Source organism: Bos javanicus, chromosome 25 (genome assembly GCF_032452875.1).
Source record: "Bos javanicus breed banteng chromosome 25, ARS-OSU_banteng_1.0, whole genome shotgun sequence".
Lineage (NCBI taxonomy): Eukaryota > Metazoa > Chordata > Mammalia > Artiodactyla > Bovidae > Bos > Bos javanicus.
The window spans coordinates 41,339,575-41,357,068 of record NC_083892.1 but is presented as its reverse complement, the minus strand read 5'-3'; the positions used below and the strand labels follow the sequence as shown (position 1 = coordinate 41,357,068).

The window sequence follows — 17,494 nt, the reverse complement described above, 5'->3', positions numbered from 1 at the left end:
GCCCTGAGACCGCCTCTCCTTTCCTGAGCTGGGTCCCCTCCCCGCGGGCCCGCTCCCCTTCTCGGTACTTGGGCCTCCCTCTCACAGAGCCGGCTGTCAGGGTTTCTCTGTGTTTTGTGAACCGGGGCATCCTTTCCTTACTATCTGAAGGACAGACGACTGGATGCTGGCGCTTGGCTCGGACTCGGACCCCACGCGCCCAGACGGTCCAGTGGGCAGCCCACGCCGTCCGCTGGGTCCGGCTCCCAGCCCGGCCGCCTGCTCTTGCGGTGCCTCAGTTTTTTCTCAGAACAAGGCCCGTCATCGTGCTGCTGCGTTTAGGGGCTTGTGATGCCAGATGCCGGGAGCCGTGAGGAGCGGGACTGTAACTGGTTTTCCCAGCCCTGGGGGGCAGCTGCTGGCTTCCTAACAAGGAGGCAGTGACGCAGAGATTCCGCGGCTTGCGCAGGGCCCTTGTCTGGCGAGCGGCAGCCCGTCTGCAGAGCCCGAGCACTCAGCCCTTCTGCTCACCCCATTTGGCCAGGAGGTGCACGCGGAAGGGAGCCTGACCCCTCTCTCGACTTCGGCCTGGACTCCTGGCCCTGAGGCTGTGACACGGCCAGACGTCCTGGGTGGGGGCCCAGGGAGCCCCCGGGAGAGGGCCAGGACGGCCAGGCCCTTTTCCCGGTTCTGCCATGACCTTGCTGTGTGACCCGGGGAAAATTCCTTGCCCTCTCTGAGCCTCAGAGGAGGCCAGAGCCGGGAGGCGCTCTCGGAATGAACCCTCAGGCTGGCTGGGAGGGCACCTTGCTGGATGGTTCGCCCGTGCGCTCCGCCTCCCTGCAGGCTGCCTAGTAGGGGCTTTGCTTTGTCGACCAGATGAGGGGAGAGGCTGGGGTGTCAGTGCCATCGGCCCTGAAGTGGGGACACGGCCTCTCCCGGGAGCCGCCGCTGGGAGCGCTACGCACCTACCCGGGCAGTCAGGTGCAACCCGCACACGTAGACGCAGCGCCTGGTGAGGCCAGGCCTGGCCGGAGAGACCCCGGGTGGACGCGGGCCTCCGAGGGGCGCCTGCCCCTGCGCCCTGGGCAGCAGCGTGGCTCCGTCCGCTGGGGGTCGTGAAGCCCGTGACGCCGGCAGCCCCGGATGAGTGGTGGGGAGGCTCGGGCTCCAGCCAGCCCTGCAGCCTCGCCTCCCCAGGGTCCTGAGCCCCTGTGCTGGGCAGGGGGAGCCCTTGCGTCAGGCGCCGGCGGCTGAGCTCCAGGGATCAAGCTCAGGGCTGGTACGTCGCCCCTGACTCAATGGCCGTGAAGCCGACCGCCTTCTGTCCTGACTTGAGACTGGCCTGGTCCTTGGGGCCTGGAAAACAACGCACGGGCCAGACAGTGCCCCGTGAACCCAGGGGACCCTCGCATGACCTCCCGAGTGGGGACCAGGGTCCGGTGCTGGGCCAGGGGCGCTGGTCTGCGTGGCTGAAGCTCACGAGTGGCTCTGCTGGGTTTCCCGGTCTGGAGACTGCTGCTCCAGCCTGAGTGCCCGCGCCGACCCCCACCAGTCCGTGCACTCCTCAGGTGACGGGGGCTCAGTCTCGCGCAGCGGTCCATTCCTTTTCAAAACACTTTAAAATCTGTTGTAAAATATTTAAGCTGTCTCAAATATTTAAGAAATCTGTAATAAATATTTCACTAATTATGAAATATTTAATGCCGCCCGAGGTATGAAGAATGATATATCCTGAGTAACTGCAAGGGCTCCTCTCCAGCGCAAAAGTAACCCAATTCCCTCCTGTGTCCGGGGCGCCCTGGAGGGGGCAGAGGGCGTTCCGGCGCCCCGCCACCCCCACCCCCGAGGCCGCAGCCCCCGTGCAGCCCTCTCGGCCCTGCCCCCGTCCGTCTCCCTTCCTGAGACTCTAGGGGCGTAGAATACGCAGAACGTGAAGTCACCATCTCAGCGTGCGGGTCAGGGGCCCTGAGCGTGTTCATGCCGCGCGCCGTCACCCCCAGGACCCAGCCTGCCCGCCTGCATGTGCAGCCAAGTCCTCCACGTTCTGTGCTGACGACCCTCCTGCAGGCTTCCGCTTGCTCTGTATGAGCCCCTCGTGACGCCCTGGGGGGCTGTGGAGCCCCAATCTGCGTCCCCCGTTGTGGCGGCTGCCCCCCACCTCTGGGGCCTGTGTGAGTGCAGCTCGGCATGGGCGCACGCAGCACCAAGTGATAGAAAGGGGGTCCGAGGGCAGCTCAGGGCTGCAACCCTGTTGCCTGCGTTGTTCGCAGACTCTGACCTGAGGACCACAGCCGGGTCCTGCGCCTGTGAGGTCCTGAATCAGTGAGCGAGCAACTGTGGAAGAGGTCCGTCCCCGCAACGGAGCGGGGAGTCTCCAGGGCTGCCCGCCAGGGTGTCCCCTCCACCTCAGTGGCCAAGGCGTGCAGCCTTGGTCTTCCTCCCTGCAGTAGTGGAGATGATGGGGACAAGGCCTTTTATTCTGGTGAGGGGATCTCCTTAGGCTCAAGGCCAGGTAACTGGACTGTCTTCCCTGTGCCTTTTTGGGACCTTCCAGCAGTGACCAAAGGCCTCTCGGGGCAGCCGTGGGCTGCCCAGGCTCCACAGCCCGACGGCGGTTTCCGTTCACCTGCTCGCTGAGCTTGCTGACCCCAGCCCCCTCCCTGGGTCCTCCTGGCTGGAGGCTCTGGCCATGTCAGCGTGTCCTGACTCTCAGCTCCCCCGACTTGAGAGGGCCGTGGGTGGACATTCTCTGCACCCTGTCCATGGCGGGGGGGGGGGGGGTCTGTGCTCAGTCCTCCCCACACTCGGCCGTCGGCAGGAAGCAGCACCCCTCTGCCCGGTCCTTCTCTGGACCACGAGCTGGAGAGGCAGAGCCCGACCCAGGTGCCAGGCATCCTGGCCTCCATTGTCTCCACCCCCAGCCCCATGTCGGGGGGACAGGCTCACCTCGGGGCACCAAGCGTGGGTGGGAACGGGAGACCCCTGCACCTGCCCAAGCATCTTGGGGACCAGCAGTGTCTCCCAGACCAGTCCCATCTTGGCCTTCAGCTGTGGGGATGCTTGCTGTGTTAGGGGGCTGACAGAGTTGGCCGGGGGCAGAGGGGCAGCTCTGTCTGCCGCAGACCCTCACACCAGACGCCGCCCGCCTCGATCCCGAGCTTCTCCGCATGTGGTGCCGGGAGCCGCTGTGGTCGGCTGGCGGCTCTTCCCCGGACTGGACGCGTCCCTGCCGGGCTGGCTGAAGGCCGTGCCCGGGACGGACGCGGCTTCCTTCCACCGGTGCTGTCGTCAGAGCAGAATCGGGCCCTCTGCCTCAGGGGTGCCGAGAGAGACCCCCTGGGGCCGGGGGTGGTCAGCTCCCAGCGCAGGGGAGGTCTGGGAACACTGTCTGCTGTGACGGCCGCGGCCTCGCCTCCCCTGTGAAGTGCGATTTCCCCGCAGTCTCGGGGCAGGCTGAGAGGGCTAGTGCCGTCTGCTTGCTGGTGTCTCTGGGCTCATGTGACATCTGTCTGTCCGCACGGATGACGCAGAGGCCTGCTAGGGTGTGACCCCGACCTCACCGCGGGGCTGGGTCTCCCTCCCAGGCCCCTGGGCAGCCCTCCCTGCTCTGCCCTGGGCCCCTGGAGGCAGGGGCAGGACTCCCCTGAGCGAGGCGCCCGTCCTGAGCTTTCCCAGCCGAGGTCTCCCTGCTGCTCGCCCGCCCTGAGCCTACCCGACTCCTGTAAACCCGGAATGCACAGAAGATGGTAGGGGCAACGCTTCCCGTGATGAGATGGCCGTGCGCCTTGCAGACTGGCCTGTGGGACTTGTCTGCATGGCTCTCCAGGGCAGACCTGAGCTCACAGAACCAGGAGGCCGGGAGTGAGAAGGGCCCCAGACCGCAAAGTGTGAAGATGGCCCAGGAAAGAAGCCCCGCAGTGATCTCGCCCGTGAATAGTAGATCAATAATCCTCAGTAAGTCACAGGCAAACTCAATTCCACAGAATATTAGGCAGAGACTCTGCCATGATTATGTAGGACTTATCGAAAGAATTCAAAGATGGCTTAATAGTGGAGAGGACCATTAATGTGACACATGGTGTGGGCAGGGAAGTCACGATGCCACGGCAATAAATGACAAAAGCCTGTGGTAAAATCCAGCGCCAGTGTTTTAAAGTAACGGCTAGAGAGAGCCAGAGAGAGACTTTCTCATCACGAAAGCGTCGGCGTCTCAGTTCAGCAGCCAGCGTCACTCTAGGTGATTGAGAGTCTTGATTCCAACTCAGAAACTTATTAAAAAGTACCCAGCAGTGTGCCCTTTATCATTGTCCAGATATTCTGGACGTAGCAATAAGACACGAAACAGAATTAAATGGGATATGAGAAAGAACTGAAATTATTTGCAGACAATGTGATTTGAGAGCTTAGAAACCCAAGAGAACCAAGTGAAAAAATAATGTGAGAACTCGGTGGAGGTGCTGGGCTGAGCAGGACGCGGACGCGCACGGATCAATAATTCTCTTCCATACCAGCGCCTCTGGTTGGATAATAGAATGAAGTAAACAGTCCCCAGTCACAGTGGCAACAAAGCCACCCTCCACGAATTCCTAGGAGCACGTTTACGAGAGGAAAGTAGGGTGGTCATGAAGAGCTCTGTACAGCGTTCCTGAGAGGCCGGGGGAAACAGCAGCAGCGACCTGGAGGCTCTGCCAGAGTTAACGCATGGGTGCCGTGCAGCCCCGCCCGCACCTTGGTGGTGGTTCAGAAGGGCGGGATGAGATGGTTCTACCAGGTTCACCTCGAAGAATGTGCACAGGATTCTGCCCTGCGTGTGGAAGCTCCTGACGGACAGTGAGTGATTTTTCGCCGCAGCCTGGCTGACACGAGCCGCGTTTGTGGCCTCTGCCGTAGAGCAGGGCCTCGCTTACACATGTGTGTGCATTTGTATCTTCCTTTCCGTCATGATCTGTCACAGGGCGTGGACTCGTCCCTGTGCTGCACAGGAGCACCTTGCGTTTGTCTGTCCTGTGTATCAGGTCCCCGGCCCGGGGCTGCCCGTTAGGAACAGGCCACACAGCAGGGGCTGAGCACACAAGCCTGTGAAGCTTCCTCTGCTGCTCGCGTTGCTGCCGGAACCATCGCCACCACCCCCGCCCCGTCCGTGGAAGACTGTCCCCCACGAAACCGGTCGCCATGCCACAAAGGTCGTGGACCGCAGCGCTCTGGGTGTAGCTCACATCCGCTCACCCCAGGCCCCTACTGTGCCTCCCCGCCCCCCCCGCCTCGGCACCACAATCCCCTGCATGCTGTGCGTCTGTTCCTGCATGTGTTCGCTTGCGTCGTGTCTCGAGTCCACAGGTGGGAGCTGTCGCACGGCGTCTGTCCTTCTGGCAGGGCAGCCTCTAGGTCCGACCGTGACGCTGCACGGGGCGCATCTCCTGCTTCCCGTGGTGGCCGTGCGCCCCGTCTCTGTCCACGCCTCTTGGACGGCTGTCCAGCTGGCTCTGTGTCTCTCCGGTTGTAACAGTGCTGCAGGGAACCGAGGTGCACGCCCGGGAGCGGGGCTGCCTGCTGGTTCTGGGTTTAGTCTCCTGAAGAGCCTCCAGACTGCTCTCCATGGCGACTGCTCCCCGTCCACACTTTCACCCACCGCGCAGGCGGGGCCCCTTCCCCCCCGCCTGTCAATCGTGGACTTTGACGATGGCCGTTCTGACCAGCGGAGAAAGTGATTTAAACGGGGGAGGGGTGGGGTGGGGTGTGTGTGTGATCCGGAACAGAAGAGTCCCCAGAGGCCACCGCAAAGGGTGAGCCTGGGACAGCTCACTTCCTAAGAGGGGCCCCACGAGGACGCGTCCCAGGGGACCGAGCAGCGTGTCCTCTGGTGGTGGGGGCTGCCACGGGCTCAGGGCATGTCCCGCTCTGCGCCGTGCAGAGGGACCCGGCCCAGCCGGCCATGGGCTTTCTGCCTGGGATCTGACGGGTGGGGTCATGGTGGGGAAGCCCCAGCAGCTTTGGGGATTACCCAGGGGAGACCCCGGCCCCAGCCTGACACTTGGCTGGGGAGGGAGCATCTTGGAGATGTGTGAGAAATGCGAGTTGGCCACCGCCTTGTAGGTCACAGGAAGGGTGCGGAGGGTGGGGCAGGGGGCCAGGCTTCAGTGGCCACCCCCCGGGCTGGGGGCAGAGTCCTGACGACCCCACTGTGCCTGCAGTGGGGTGGGCTGGGTGAGGTCTGACCCTCCTCTGTGCCCGACGCGTCTGTTCTGCTGGAGGCAAGTTGCAGGGACGGATGCAGATGTAGGGATGCTCAGACGGGCGGGTGTCTGGTCTCAGGAGGGTCTGCGGTCCCTACGGGCGGAGCTGCCCAAGCGAGAGCCGTGCTGTGTGTCTCTGGTGATGCACGCACGTGAACACGAGTGTGTCTGGGGTGACACACGAGCATGTGCCTTGGCCCAGGCCCGGCTGTGGGCGGCGCCCCCCCTGGAAGCCGCAGCTGCGGGTGTGATGAGACCAGGCAGCTTCCAGGTTTGGTTTCTAAGCTCAGACCCGGCGGGGCTGGTGGACCCTCAGAGCGCGGGGCTGACACGTCTGGGGGCTTTCTTGGCGTGTACAGGGCAGCTGATGGCGGGGAGCCTCCTGGAAGGACACGGCCTCTTGGGGACTCGATGGCGCAGGTCGCAGGCGCAGGGACACGCGTCCTCAGATGCCCGGCCGCCTGTTCCCCGGGAGCAGCCTGGGTCACCGGGTGGCGTGAGCAGCTCCCGATTCCCTCATGGGCACCCCCCGCTGCCGAGAGCACCGTGGGGGCCTGGCCCTGGCCCGTGTCTGCGTGTGGTGGCCACCGAGGCCAGCCTGAGCTCTGCACACATGTCCTGACTGCGACGCTGCACGTACTCCTTAGACCGACTTTGCCCGGTGTTTATTCCCCATACTAATTTAGCATTTGAGGGCTAACTGTTCATTTATAACCTCTGCTCCAAAACTGTGCCCCAAATCTTTAATACCATTAACCGTGGCCAGCAAGTATGCTCTGATGAACGATCGCAGCCCGGCAAGGTGAGGCAGGACCTGCGTGTGCAGAATGCAACCTCGTGAACGGGGAGCGCAGGGGGCCCTGGCCCCTCCCCATGGCCTGAGTGCCATCCCTGCCCCCTGCCAGGCCAGGCTCAGACGTCAGGGCATTGGAAGGGCCCCTGGTTCAGGGTCCACCAGCAGGAGCAGAAGAGACGATCTCAGCGTCCAGGCTTGGACTGACCAGCCCTCAGAACGAGAGATTCGGGTCCGACCGAAGACAGCTTCCTGGTGCCAGGGCCCTGGGGCTGTGAGGGGAACAGGGCCCGGCAGACACCCCCACCCCTCCCCTGGTGTCGGGGATGCGCGTCCACAGCACAGGCCACGCCCGTGTTCCTGGAGAGGGTCTCAAGTCAGCCCCCTCCCCGGAGGCCAGCCAGCTACCCTCACCTATGTCCTGCCAGCGCCGAGCAGGAAACCATTGCAAAGTGATTTCTCCCTCCAACGATGCCGCACATCATGTTTTTTAATTTAAAAAGATGCCCGGTGGAAGCGTAACAGACCATGAGATGTTCGGGTCCCTAATTAACTCCAGAGCAGCTTGAGCGAGGGCCTGGGGGGTGCTGGAGTGGGCGAGGGGGAGTGGGCAGGACTCCAGCACCCCCACCTCCTGCTGCTCAGGCGCCTCCCCCCACCCCGTCCCCCGGGGACTCTTAACACAGCGGCGGGTGTGAGCTAAGCTCCCGCCCTTGCTCTGGGAGGTCTGACCCCGTGCCACCGCCTTTCCTGCCCTGAGCCCACTTCCCCTCCATCCAGTTGTATAACGCTGACACCTGCCTCCCCGGAGATGGGAGAAGCGGGCTGGTATACAGTAGGCACTCGATATGTGCAGGATCCTAAGGAAGTAGGAGGGCACGCCAGGCGGGTCAGGCACCCAGCGCCTCTGCGCCTGGCCCTCGCCGGCTCCATCCCTGAGGATGGAAGGCAGGGGTGATCCCTCCCCCTCATGCCTCCCAGAGGACGAGGCCGCCATCAGCCAAGGTCTGGGGCTCACCAGCCCCAACCCCGTGGCCAGGTCTGAGGCTCCAGCCCTGCTCTGTCAGCGCTGCCAGGCTGCCTGCTGTGGTAGCCTGTGGCAGCTTCCATGGGGACTCAGGGAGGCAGGGGGCGGACGAGGGCAGGCTCTGGGTGGGTGCTGAGCTGAGACCGCCCCCCGTGGGCACACGGGGGGGGCCGGCCCGCTGGAGTGCTTCCCAGGGTTCCTCCCTGTCCGCAAGGCGGGCAGCTGCAGAGGAGACCAGGGCGTACAGAGCACCCTGCGTGGGGCGCCTCCGGTCACGTTGGCCTGCCTGTTACGTTTGACTGAGGAGGTAGCAGGCTCAGAGAGGTTGGGTGAGCAGCCTGTGGTCACAGAGCCGGAGCACGGCATGGCCGGTGTGCCCGTCCTGGCCTGGGAACCTGCGGTCCCAGCTGGCTCCGCGCTTTCTTGTGGGCAGGCCACGTGGCTGGTCCAGGTCACGCCATCTGCCTCGTGGCCCCCACTGCCCTTAGGTGCCCCCCACGACTCACAGACTCTGTGGCAGCGCCAGGCTGCAGAGCCTGGCAAATGTTAGCTGTTAATGTGATCTGTTGGCAGAACTGGGCACAGCAGGAGGTGGTGGGTACATGACTCCCTGCGCCTCGCCCTCAGCCCGCGCGGCCCTCTGGAGGCGCCGAGTCCCTCCTTCTCGGTCGGCGGGCTCCTCGGCCAGCCTGGCCCTCATCCGCGCCCTGTGGCTTATAAACAGGTGCTTCTGTCCCCGCACGGCGCCTGTGATTATGCAAATCCAGTCGTAAGAAGTTTAAAAGCCTGGAACCACCATATTTCTTCACTTCATTAGCAGCAACCCAGGCTAGCACTGACGTGACGGAGCGAATGTGACGCGGGGCTCACGCTCACCATCCCCGTTGGGCCCCTCCTCGGGGACAGGGCTGGCGTCGAGACGGCAGCTGAGGGGGCTTTGGGGGGCCCGGACGGCGTGGTGGCCATGCCGTCCCCTCACTTGCAGGACCGCCGGGTGGCCTGCGGACCCGATGGCTGTGAAAGCACTCGTGCCTGGGGGCTGCGTCTCCCTGGGCACAGGATGGGCACGTCACGCACCCTGGTCTTGCCAGGACTCAGGCCAGGGTGGCCCTTGGGCGTAGGGGCACTTCCCGCTGGCCCCGTGAAACCAAAGCAGCTGGTGCTTGTGAGCTGGGCACTCCTCCCCATCTCAGATGAGGAAATGGAGCAGGTGTGCCCACCGCTGTCCAGCCTGGCGGCTCCCATGCGTTGGGCACTGCTCGGGGCCTGGGGCGTCATGGCGTGGACTGGACGCTTCCCTCTGGAGTTCACATCCCAGCAGGCAGAGGACCTTTGTCTAGAAAATGAACCAAGAGGACAAGGAGCCCGTCAGGAGATGGTGATGGGCAGAGAGGGAGGAGGGTGATGGACAAAAGAGCTTGTTCAGAGGGGAGGCCGCTGGCCTGCGATCCCCCCGCCTGAAGAGGAGGGGTCTCTTCTCATGAGCAGCAGGATGCGCCCTTGGGCGGAACGGCCGTGCGGGGGCAGCTGGAGGGCAGAGGGTGCTGGGCAGGCCCTGGCAGGTCTGTGTGGGGGGCCTGGGTCTTGCTCCCCGTGGGGAAGGATGGTTGTCCTTTGGGGTGTTGATGGCATGGTCCCATGAGGCTCTCCCCATCCCCGGGCTGTTGGCAGGTAGAGTATGGGTGGGGCAGTGGGCTTCATCCCAGCAAGGGAAGGGGCTGGCTGGGCCTGGGCAGTACCCAGTGGGTGTGGCAGGAAGCAAGCATCACGGCTGGGAGCCGCATGGGCACTGCTGTCTCGGGCTTGGGCACGTGCGGCCTGGATGGGGGGACTTGAGGACAGAACTTGGTTTCTGCGTGAGGAGTGCGGGGGGCAGGACGCGCCCCATCGGGAGTCTGAGCTTGAAGGGGAGCAGCTGTGTCTGAGTCTGGGGCCCAGGGCAGTGAGGGCAGCGGGTCAGGCACATGGAGAGAACACTGTGGCTGCTGGGGGTGGACAGACCACTGCGGGGGCAGGCAGAGAGACCACTGCAGGGACACGCGGGGGGACCACCGTGGGGATACGCGGGGACAGTGAGGGGTCAGGGTGGGGAGACCACCGCAGGGGCTGAGACCTGAATGCACAGGAAGGCGCCCCTTGGAGCAGCAGGCAGCCTGGGATGGGGGTGCTGATGCTGCCCAGACAGTCGGGGACGGATGGAACCGCTGACAGCCCTGGGGAGGAAGGCAGGGGAGGGGGTAAGGCCTGAGGCTGTTCAGTCCTGCTGTCTCCCCGAGGAAGGTTCTAGAATTGTGCCCAACGCCGTCACCGCCCAGCTGTGTTGCCAGCGCCCTGCCCCATCCAAGAGCGGGTCATCTGGCCGGGCAGCGCATGTGTGGCCCGTCCCACCGGCGTGGTCTGCGGGCACTGTGGGTGGCCGGGGCCCACGCCAGGTGCGGTGGGGCGGGGACGCAGGGACCCCGGAGAGGGCGAGGGGCGAGCAGGCGGGAGGACAGCTTGGGGTTGGTAAGGGGGTATGTGGATGAACAAGGGGGACTGGGAGCCCGAGGGGCGGTGGGGGCGGCTTGGGGGAACTCTCTGAACCTTCCTAGGTCGTCGGCCAGCTGTTCCCCGAGGTCCCCAGTCCTTGGGGTTGGGGTCCTGGCCCGCCCTGCAGCCTGGGGTTCAGGGTGATGCTGCACACGGTGCCCGAGGGGCCCCCCGGGGATGAGGCACCTGCTGTCCGGCCTCTCATGGGCGACCTTGACCGCAGCCCTCTCCCCCGTCACCTCCACCCGCCCCCCGCTGCCCCGAGGTGAGGTGTGCAGCCCTCGGGGGCCCTCGGAGGCCATGGTCATGGGGGCAGAGGCAGCTCTTGCACACCGCGGGGGGACCTCTGTGACACCTACACTGTCATCGAGGTGTCATCTCCCCAGCCTGGCTCCTGCTCAGCCCAGGCTCTGGGGGCAGGGGAGCTCACGGGCTGAGGGCGGGCTGACCCAGTGGAGCCCGTTGGGCCGGACCAGTCGGTGGGCAGGACCCAGCCATGCCTCCTTATCTCACAGGCCTCAGGGAGGGGATGCCCGCGGGGCAAGGCTGATCCCTAGAAGCACTTCCAGGCGCCAAACGAGCACAGTCCCTAGATTCACACCCAGGTGGGAGGCGGGGTGCCCTGCCTGGCTGGATACCAGCTGCCGGCACGCCCTTGGGTGCTGGGGCGAGGCTGCATCCACCTCCAGGTACACAGGCCCATGCACACACAGGTCCCAGCGTGTGTGTGCGTGCACACACACAGCCACTGCACACCTAGGTGTGCCAGGTGTGGGGGCGGCAAAGGCTGGGCAGCCCATCACCCCACGCGCTGAGATAAGGGTTCTTTAGGCCTGTAATCCTCCTTAACTTGACTTTGGGTTATTTTGAGCAAGAGATTAAAAGTGATTATGACCAGGCTGTGCCTCCTAGCTGGGCTCCGCACATGCCTGGTGCTCCCGTCCACCTGCTGCCCGATGGCTTGCAGCCCAGGGCACAGGCCCGGCTGCTTGCCCACTCTGGCAGTAGAGCGACCCCAGTCTCAGCACCGGGACAATGGGGCAGGTGTGTGTGTGGGGGGGGTGCCGGGTGGCGGCGATCGCCCCAGGATGCCCCAGGGGGTGTAGATTTCATGTCAGGAGACGACCACATGGGGACCCCCGGGGTGCTCCCCAAGGGGAGGGGTCCGAGCGAGCCCCAGGCCTACCCTCTTTGCTTCTGGTCCAGCCCAGAGAGGGCCCGAGCTTTCCTGGCGGTCGCACGGCAGCACTGGGCCAAGCCAGGACCTTCTCCCACCCACCCCTGCTGACCCTTCCCCTTACTTTAAATCAGAAAGGCTCTTCCTCAGGAGCGAGGTCAGAACTGTTCTTGATGAAGTTTCTGAAGAGAGAGAAATCCATTGCACATCATTATTTTTTTCTCCTAATTTAAACCGCCTCAGTGCAGACTAGTTGCAAACGTCAATATCCGTGAAATACAGTCAGCTGGCTGCCTGCCAGGCCACAGAGCGGTTACAGAGGCCGCTGTAAATCCAAACAGTAACAAGCAAACACACCCCCATCCTTCCGTCCTGCGGGAGAAATACGAGGGGCAGAGGGGAGAGTCCTGCAGACGGCCGTGGGGTCCTGGGGAGCAGGACCCACCCAGCGGCCATCTGGCCACATCTCCGCGCACACGCAGGCTCCGTGGGGCGGGGGTTGAGTGTGTGATCGGGGGTCCCTGCTCTAGAGAAGCTCAGGGTTTGGGGGGAGCAGACAGCAAGGTGCTCATTCACAGCCAAGACCCAGGGCTGGGTGGGGTCGGGGGGAGGAGTCGGGGCCACAGCAGTGTCCTCAGCTGAGCCGGGGGCACCATCTTCCCAGTCCTTACTGCCGGGACCCAACTCGGTGGTGACAGCCTCAGGGTCCGCAGCTCGTTGGAGGAAGCAGACCCGGAGGGCAGCGTCCTCACCTCCCTTGAGAGGAGCTCAGGAGGGCTTCCCTCCACCCCAGCTCAGGCCCCGGGGTGGGGCTCAGAGCTGCCCCACCTAAGGTGCACAGCGGGGCACCTGTCACCCCCATCACCCCTGGCTGAGTGACGGCAGCCTTGACCCTGGCGTGCCCACCTATCTGGCTCGACGCTGGGTTCCCATGAGTCAAGGCGGCGGTGGACGCCTGCCTCCGGTCAGAGAACTGCCCGCTGAGCCTCCCAGCTCCCCTTCCTCATCAGTGACACCCCGGACGTGCCTCCACATCCCACGGGCTGGGTGCAGGCCTGCACCGGACCTGTGCCCATCGGGAGGCCTGCTGACCCATCTCCCCTTTCGTCTCCTGCAGGATCGGCTGGACCGATGGGGAAGCAGGCCGAGGCCCCGGCCGGACACGGGCGGACGGAGCGAGGCCGCCAGCCGTGAGGGAGGTGCTCCCCTCGCAGCACGTGGGCCACGTGGCCATGTGCCTGGGACGGTCCTGAGCAGACGGGCGTCCTCCCCTCCCGCGCACCCCACCGCCCAGGCCCCCACTCCGCGCCCTGGGCAGGCTGAGCGGGCAGCCCCCGCAGGCGGGTCCTGATGGCTGGGTGCGGGTGGGAGGCGCCGTGGGTGTGGGTGTGTGTGGCGGCCGCCCTGCTGCACGCGGGCGGGCTGGTGCGTGGTGACTGCTGGCTCATCGAGGGCGACAAGGGCTTCGTGTGGCTGGCCATCTGCAGCCAGAACCAGCCGCCCTACGAGGCCATCCCGCAGCAGATCAACAGCACCATCGTGGACCTGCGGCTCAACGAGAACCGCATCCGCAGCGTGCAGTACGCGGCGCTGAGCCGCTTCGGCAACCTCACGTACCTGAACCTCACCAAGAACGAGATCGGCTACATCGAGGACGGCGCCTTCTCGGGCCAGTTCAACCTGCAGGTACTGCAGCTCGGCTACAACCGGCTGCGCAACCTGACGGAGGGCGTGCTGCGCGGCCTGGGCAAGCTCGAGTACCTGTACCTGCAGGCCAACCTCATTGAGGCGGTGGCACCCGGCGCCTTCTGGGAGTGCCCCAACATCGTCAACGTGGACCTGTCCATGAACCGCATCCAGCGTCTGCACAGCGCCACCTTCGCGGGCCTGGCGCGGCTCTCGGTGTGTGAACTCTACAGCAACCCCTTCTACTGCTCCTGCGAGCTGCTGGGCTTCCTGCGCTGGCTGGCGGCCTTCGCCAACACCACGCAGGCCCACGACCGCGTGCAGTGCGAGTCCCCGCCGCTCTACTCCGGCTACTTCCTGCTGGGCCAGGGCCGCCACGGCCAGCGCAGCATCCTGGGCAAGCTGCAGTCTGTGTGCACTGACGGCCCGTATGCGGCGGAGACCCGCCCGGCGCCCGGCCGCCCCCCGCCCGGCCGCTCGCCGCCGCCGCCCCCCGTGCCGCCCGCGGAGCCCAGCGAGGCCCCCTGCGCTGAGGACGAGTGCTTCTCCGGCGACGGCACCACGCCGCTGGTGGCGCTGCCCACGCTGGCCCCGCAGGCCGAGGCCCGCCCGCTCATCAAGGTCAAGCAGCTGACGCAGAACTCGGCCACCATCACGGTGCAGCTGCCCAGCCCCTTCACCCGCATGTACACGCTGGAGCACTTCAACAACAGCAAGTCGTCCACCGTGTCCAGGCTGACCCGGGCCCAGGAGGAGATCCGCCTGACCAACCTGTACGCGCTCACCAACTACACCTATTGTGTGGTGTCCAGCAGCTCGGGCCTGCACCACAACCACACCTGCCTCACCATCTGCCTGCCGCAGCCGCCCAGCCCGCCGGGCCCCGTGCCCAGCCCCTCCACGGCCACCCACTACATCATGACCGTCCTGGGCTGCCTCTTTGGCATGGTGGTGGTGCTGGGCGCCGTCTACTACTGCCTGCGGCGGCGGCGGCGGCGGGAGGGCAAGCAGAAGCAGGCGGCGGCAGCGGCCGGCAGCCTCAAGAAGACCATCATCGAGCTCAAGTACGGGCCCGAGCTGGAGGCGCCAGGCCTGGCCCCGCTGTCCCAGGGCCCGCTGCTGGGCCCTGAGGCAGTGACCCGCATCCCATACCTGCCCGCCGCCCCCGGGGAGGTGGAGCAGTACCAGCTGGCGGAGGGCAGTGGGACACCCAAGGGCAGCAAGGGCGGCTACATGGAGGTGCGTGCGGCAGAGCAGGCAGAACGCAGGGAGGGGGAGCAGGGCCGGCCGGGCCCCGACAGCCAGAGCTCGGTGGCTGAGATCTCCACCATCGCCAAAGAGGTGGACAAGGTCAACCAGATCATCAACAACTGCATCGACGCCCTCAAGGCCGAGGCCACCTCCTTCCAGGGCGGCAAGCCGGGCGCCGTGTCCACGGCCGAGCCGCTGGCCGGCAAGCGCGGCTTCCTGGCGCCCGCCTACCAGGACGCCTGCGGCCTGCAGCGGCACCACAGCCTGGAGGCCGCCCCCGGGGCCCCGCGGGCCAGCTCCTCGTCCAGCGGCTCCGCCCGCAGCCCGCGGCCCTACCGCGCCGAGCCCCCTGCGCTGCACGAGGCCAAGTACATCGAGAAGGGCTCGCCCGCGGCGGAGGCCATCCTCACGGTGACGCCCGCGGCAGCCGTGCTGCGGGCCGAGCCCGAGAAGGGCCGGCAGTACGGGGAGCACCGGCACTCGTACCCCGGGCCCCACCCTGTGGAGCCCCCCGCGCCGCCCGCGCCCCCCGAGAGCCTGGGCGGCCGCAAGGCCTCCATCCTGGAGCCGCTGACGCGGCCGCGCCCCCGCGACCTGGCCTACGCGCCGCTCTCGCCGCAGTACCGCCACCTGAGCTACGCCTCCAGCCCCGAGTACGCCTGCCGCGCCTCCCGCAGCCTCTGGGCCCGCTTCAGACTGAGCCGCCCGCGGCACCGGGACGCCGGGGAGTGCGTGGCGGCCGGCCACGCGCTGCGCCGGAAGGTGCAGTTCGCCAAGGACGAGGACCTGCACGACATCCTGGACTACTGGAAGGGCGTGTCTGCGCAGCACAAGTCCTGAGCGGGCCGCGCGCGGCCAGAGGACACTGCAGCTAACCCAGAGACTCACGGCGCACGCGCACACACGCACAGAGACTCACGGTGCACACGCGTGCGCGTGCACACACACACATACACACACACACCCCCCACAACTGCTGAAGCCCTGGGCTTTGCGGGCAAAGTGGGGAGGGGGCACCGGCAGGCCGAACGGGAGGGGCGCGTGGCTGAGCGTGTGCACCTGCCGAGACGTTCTCGCTGGTGTGAGGGGCCTGTCCACACACACGCGTGCACACACACACACACACACACACAAGGGACTTCCGAAAACTGTGTCTTAGGGATGGGGGGCGGGGGAGGGGATTTTTTCATTATCTTTTGATTCTTCTCTGCCTTCTCTTTTTTTTTTTAAAGTTCTCTTTAAAAGACGTAAAACGCTCTATGTGGGGGGTGTGGCCACCTGGTCCCCGCACGACTCCTCTGTCCGTGGCTTTCTGTGGATTCTGTTTAGTCCGTCTCTTCGTCGCCGCCACCAGAGAGGGCCAGAGCGAACGCAGGCGGCCAGGTGGTCTCCGGGAGGGTCCCGGAGCTCCCGGGACCTTGGGGGCAGGGAGGGCTGTGCCTGCAGACGGCCAGGGGTGGCGGGGCCGGGAGTGTGCCTTCCAGCCCTGCCCCCACTATACACTGTCGTCCTATTGTATAGAGAAATATTTCTATATTTGCAATGTTTGCTGTAAAATGAGAAAGGAAAAAAAAAAGACTATGTCTACTAAAAAAAAATAATTCTGCAAAGGAAAAAAACCCCAATGCTTGTTTGCAGTGGTTTTTCCTCTGGGACTTGGGGCAAGATGTGTGGTGTGAGTGACCTTGGGTTTGGGGCAGGTTGAGGCCCTTGGGAGATGGGGAAGCCAACCCTGGGCTGGGGAGTGGCTTTGAGAGGCGGTGTGGATGGGGCAGAAAGGGTTGAGGGAGCTGGACACAGGGTGGGTAGGTATGTACCTCACCCTGCATGTGGCTGGCAGGGTTCAGTGGGAGTAGGGTGAGCTGGGGAGGGCTGGGGCCCCTCCAACCGCTGGAGACCCAGCTGCAGGGCGTGAGCCCTGAGATCCAGATACCACAGGCCCCTGGGGCCCCCAAGCTGGCCCCTTGGCCCTGCAGTCCTGCCTCAGCCCTCCAGCCATGGCCCCAAATCTGGTGGGAGAGGTGTGAGTGCATTTATGAACACCAGACTCTTCAAAGTCTCTGCAGAAGCCTGGACCCCAACCTCCAGCTGGCACCAGGTCCATCGAGGTAGTTGGCTCCAGGGTTGCCTGCTGCCAAGGTCACAGGTGCCTCCAGCAGAGCAAGGCTTGGAGCACAAGACGCCGTCTGGGAGCCTTGTGTACAGCTGGCCACGTGGGGGGGGCCTGCGCCCACCCCCCCATCCTCGGTCCATGTCGGGGGTGGAGCCCCCAGGGACAGCTGACCCCTCTGCGGGGTGCTGACCCTTCCGGCCTCCTTTCCCTGCAGGGGTTGGGGCCTGGCCCTCTTCCTGGGCCTGCCCTGCCCCCGCGTCCAGGGTGGACCCACTCACTCTTTCTGACACAGACGCCTGAGCACCGAGGCGGTGGGAGCCTTGGAGACGCCAGGCAAGGAGCGGGGGTGGGGACCAGTCTTGGTCGGCCACACTGCTCGCACACCCCCGGGACAGGACACTCACTCCCCTCCTCCGTGTCTCCCTCAGGGCACCTTGCAGACCCTGCAGCAGTCCGTGGCTCGCTCAGGGCCCAGCGCTGGGACAGGGCTTGTCTGTCCATCCTGGCCTCTGCACCCAGGTGACCCCACGAGGTCCTGCCCATGGGGCCTCCTCACGGCCCCCTCGGCAAGACCCTCCGACTGAGCCCCCTCTGAGGACGCCGCCCCACCCTGCTTGACCAGATGGGCCCCGGGCTCCCTGGCTCTGGGCAGCTCCTCGCCCTGTCATGGGGTCCAGGAGGACAGCTCAAGGAACCCAGAGAC

The 17,494-nt window shown here is 65.2% G+C and overlaps 1 protein-coding gene across 1 annotated transcript in view; it reads left to right on the top strand.

Moving 5' to 3' along the window:
- The window catches only part of ELFN1 (extracellular leucine rich repeat and fibronectin type III domain containing 1), a 63,964-nt gene extending 47,074 nt beyond the window's left edge, over nucleotides 1-16,890 (top strand). The window contains exon 3 of the mRNA XM_061402348.1: nucleotides 12,859-16,890. Coding sequence (XP_061258332.1) covers nucleotides 13,092-15,518 — 2,427 coding nt within the window. The 5' untranslated portion in view covers nucleotides 12,859-13,091 and the 3' untranslated portion in view covers nucleotides 15,519-16,890. The remainder of the gene's footprint in view (nucleotides 1-12,858) is intronic.
- Nucleotides 16,891-17,494: the final 604 nt, after the last annotated feature.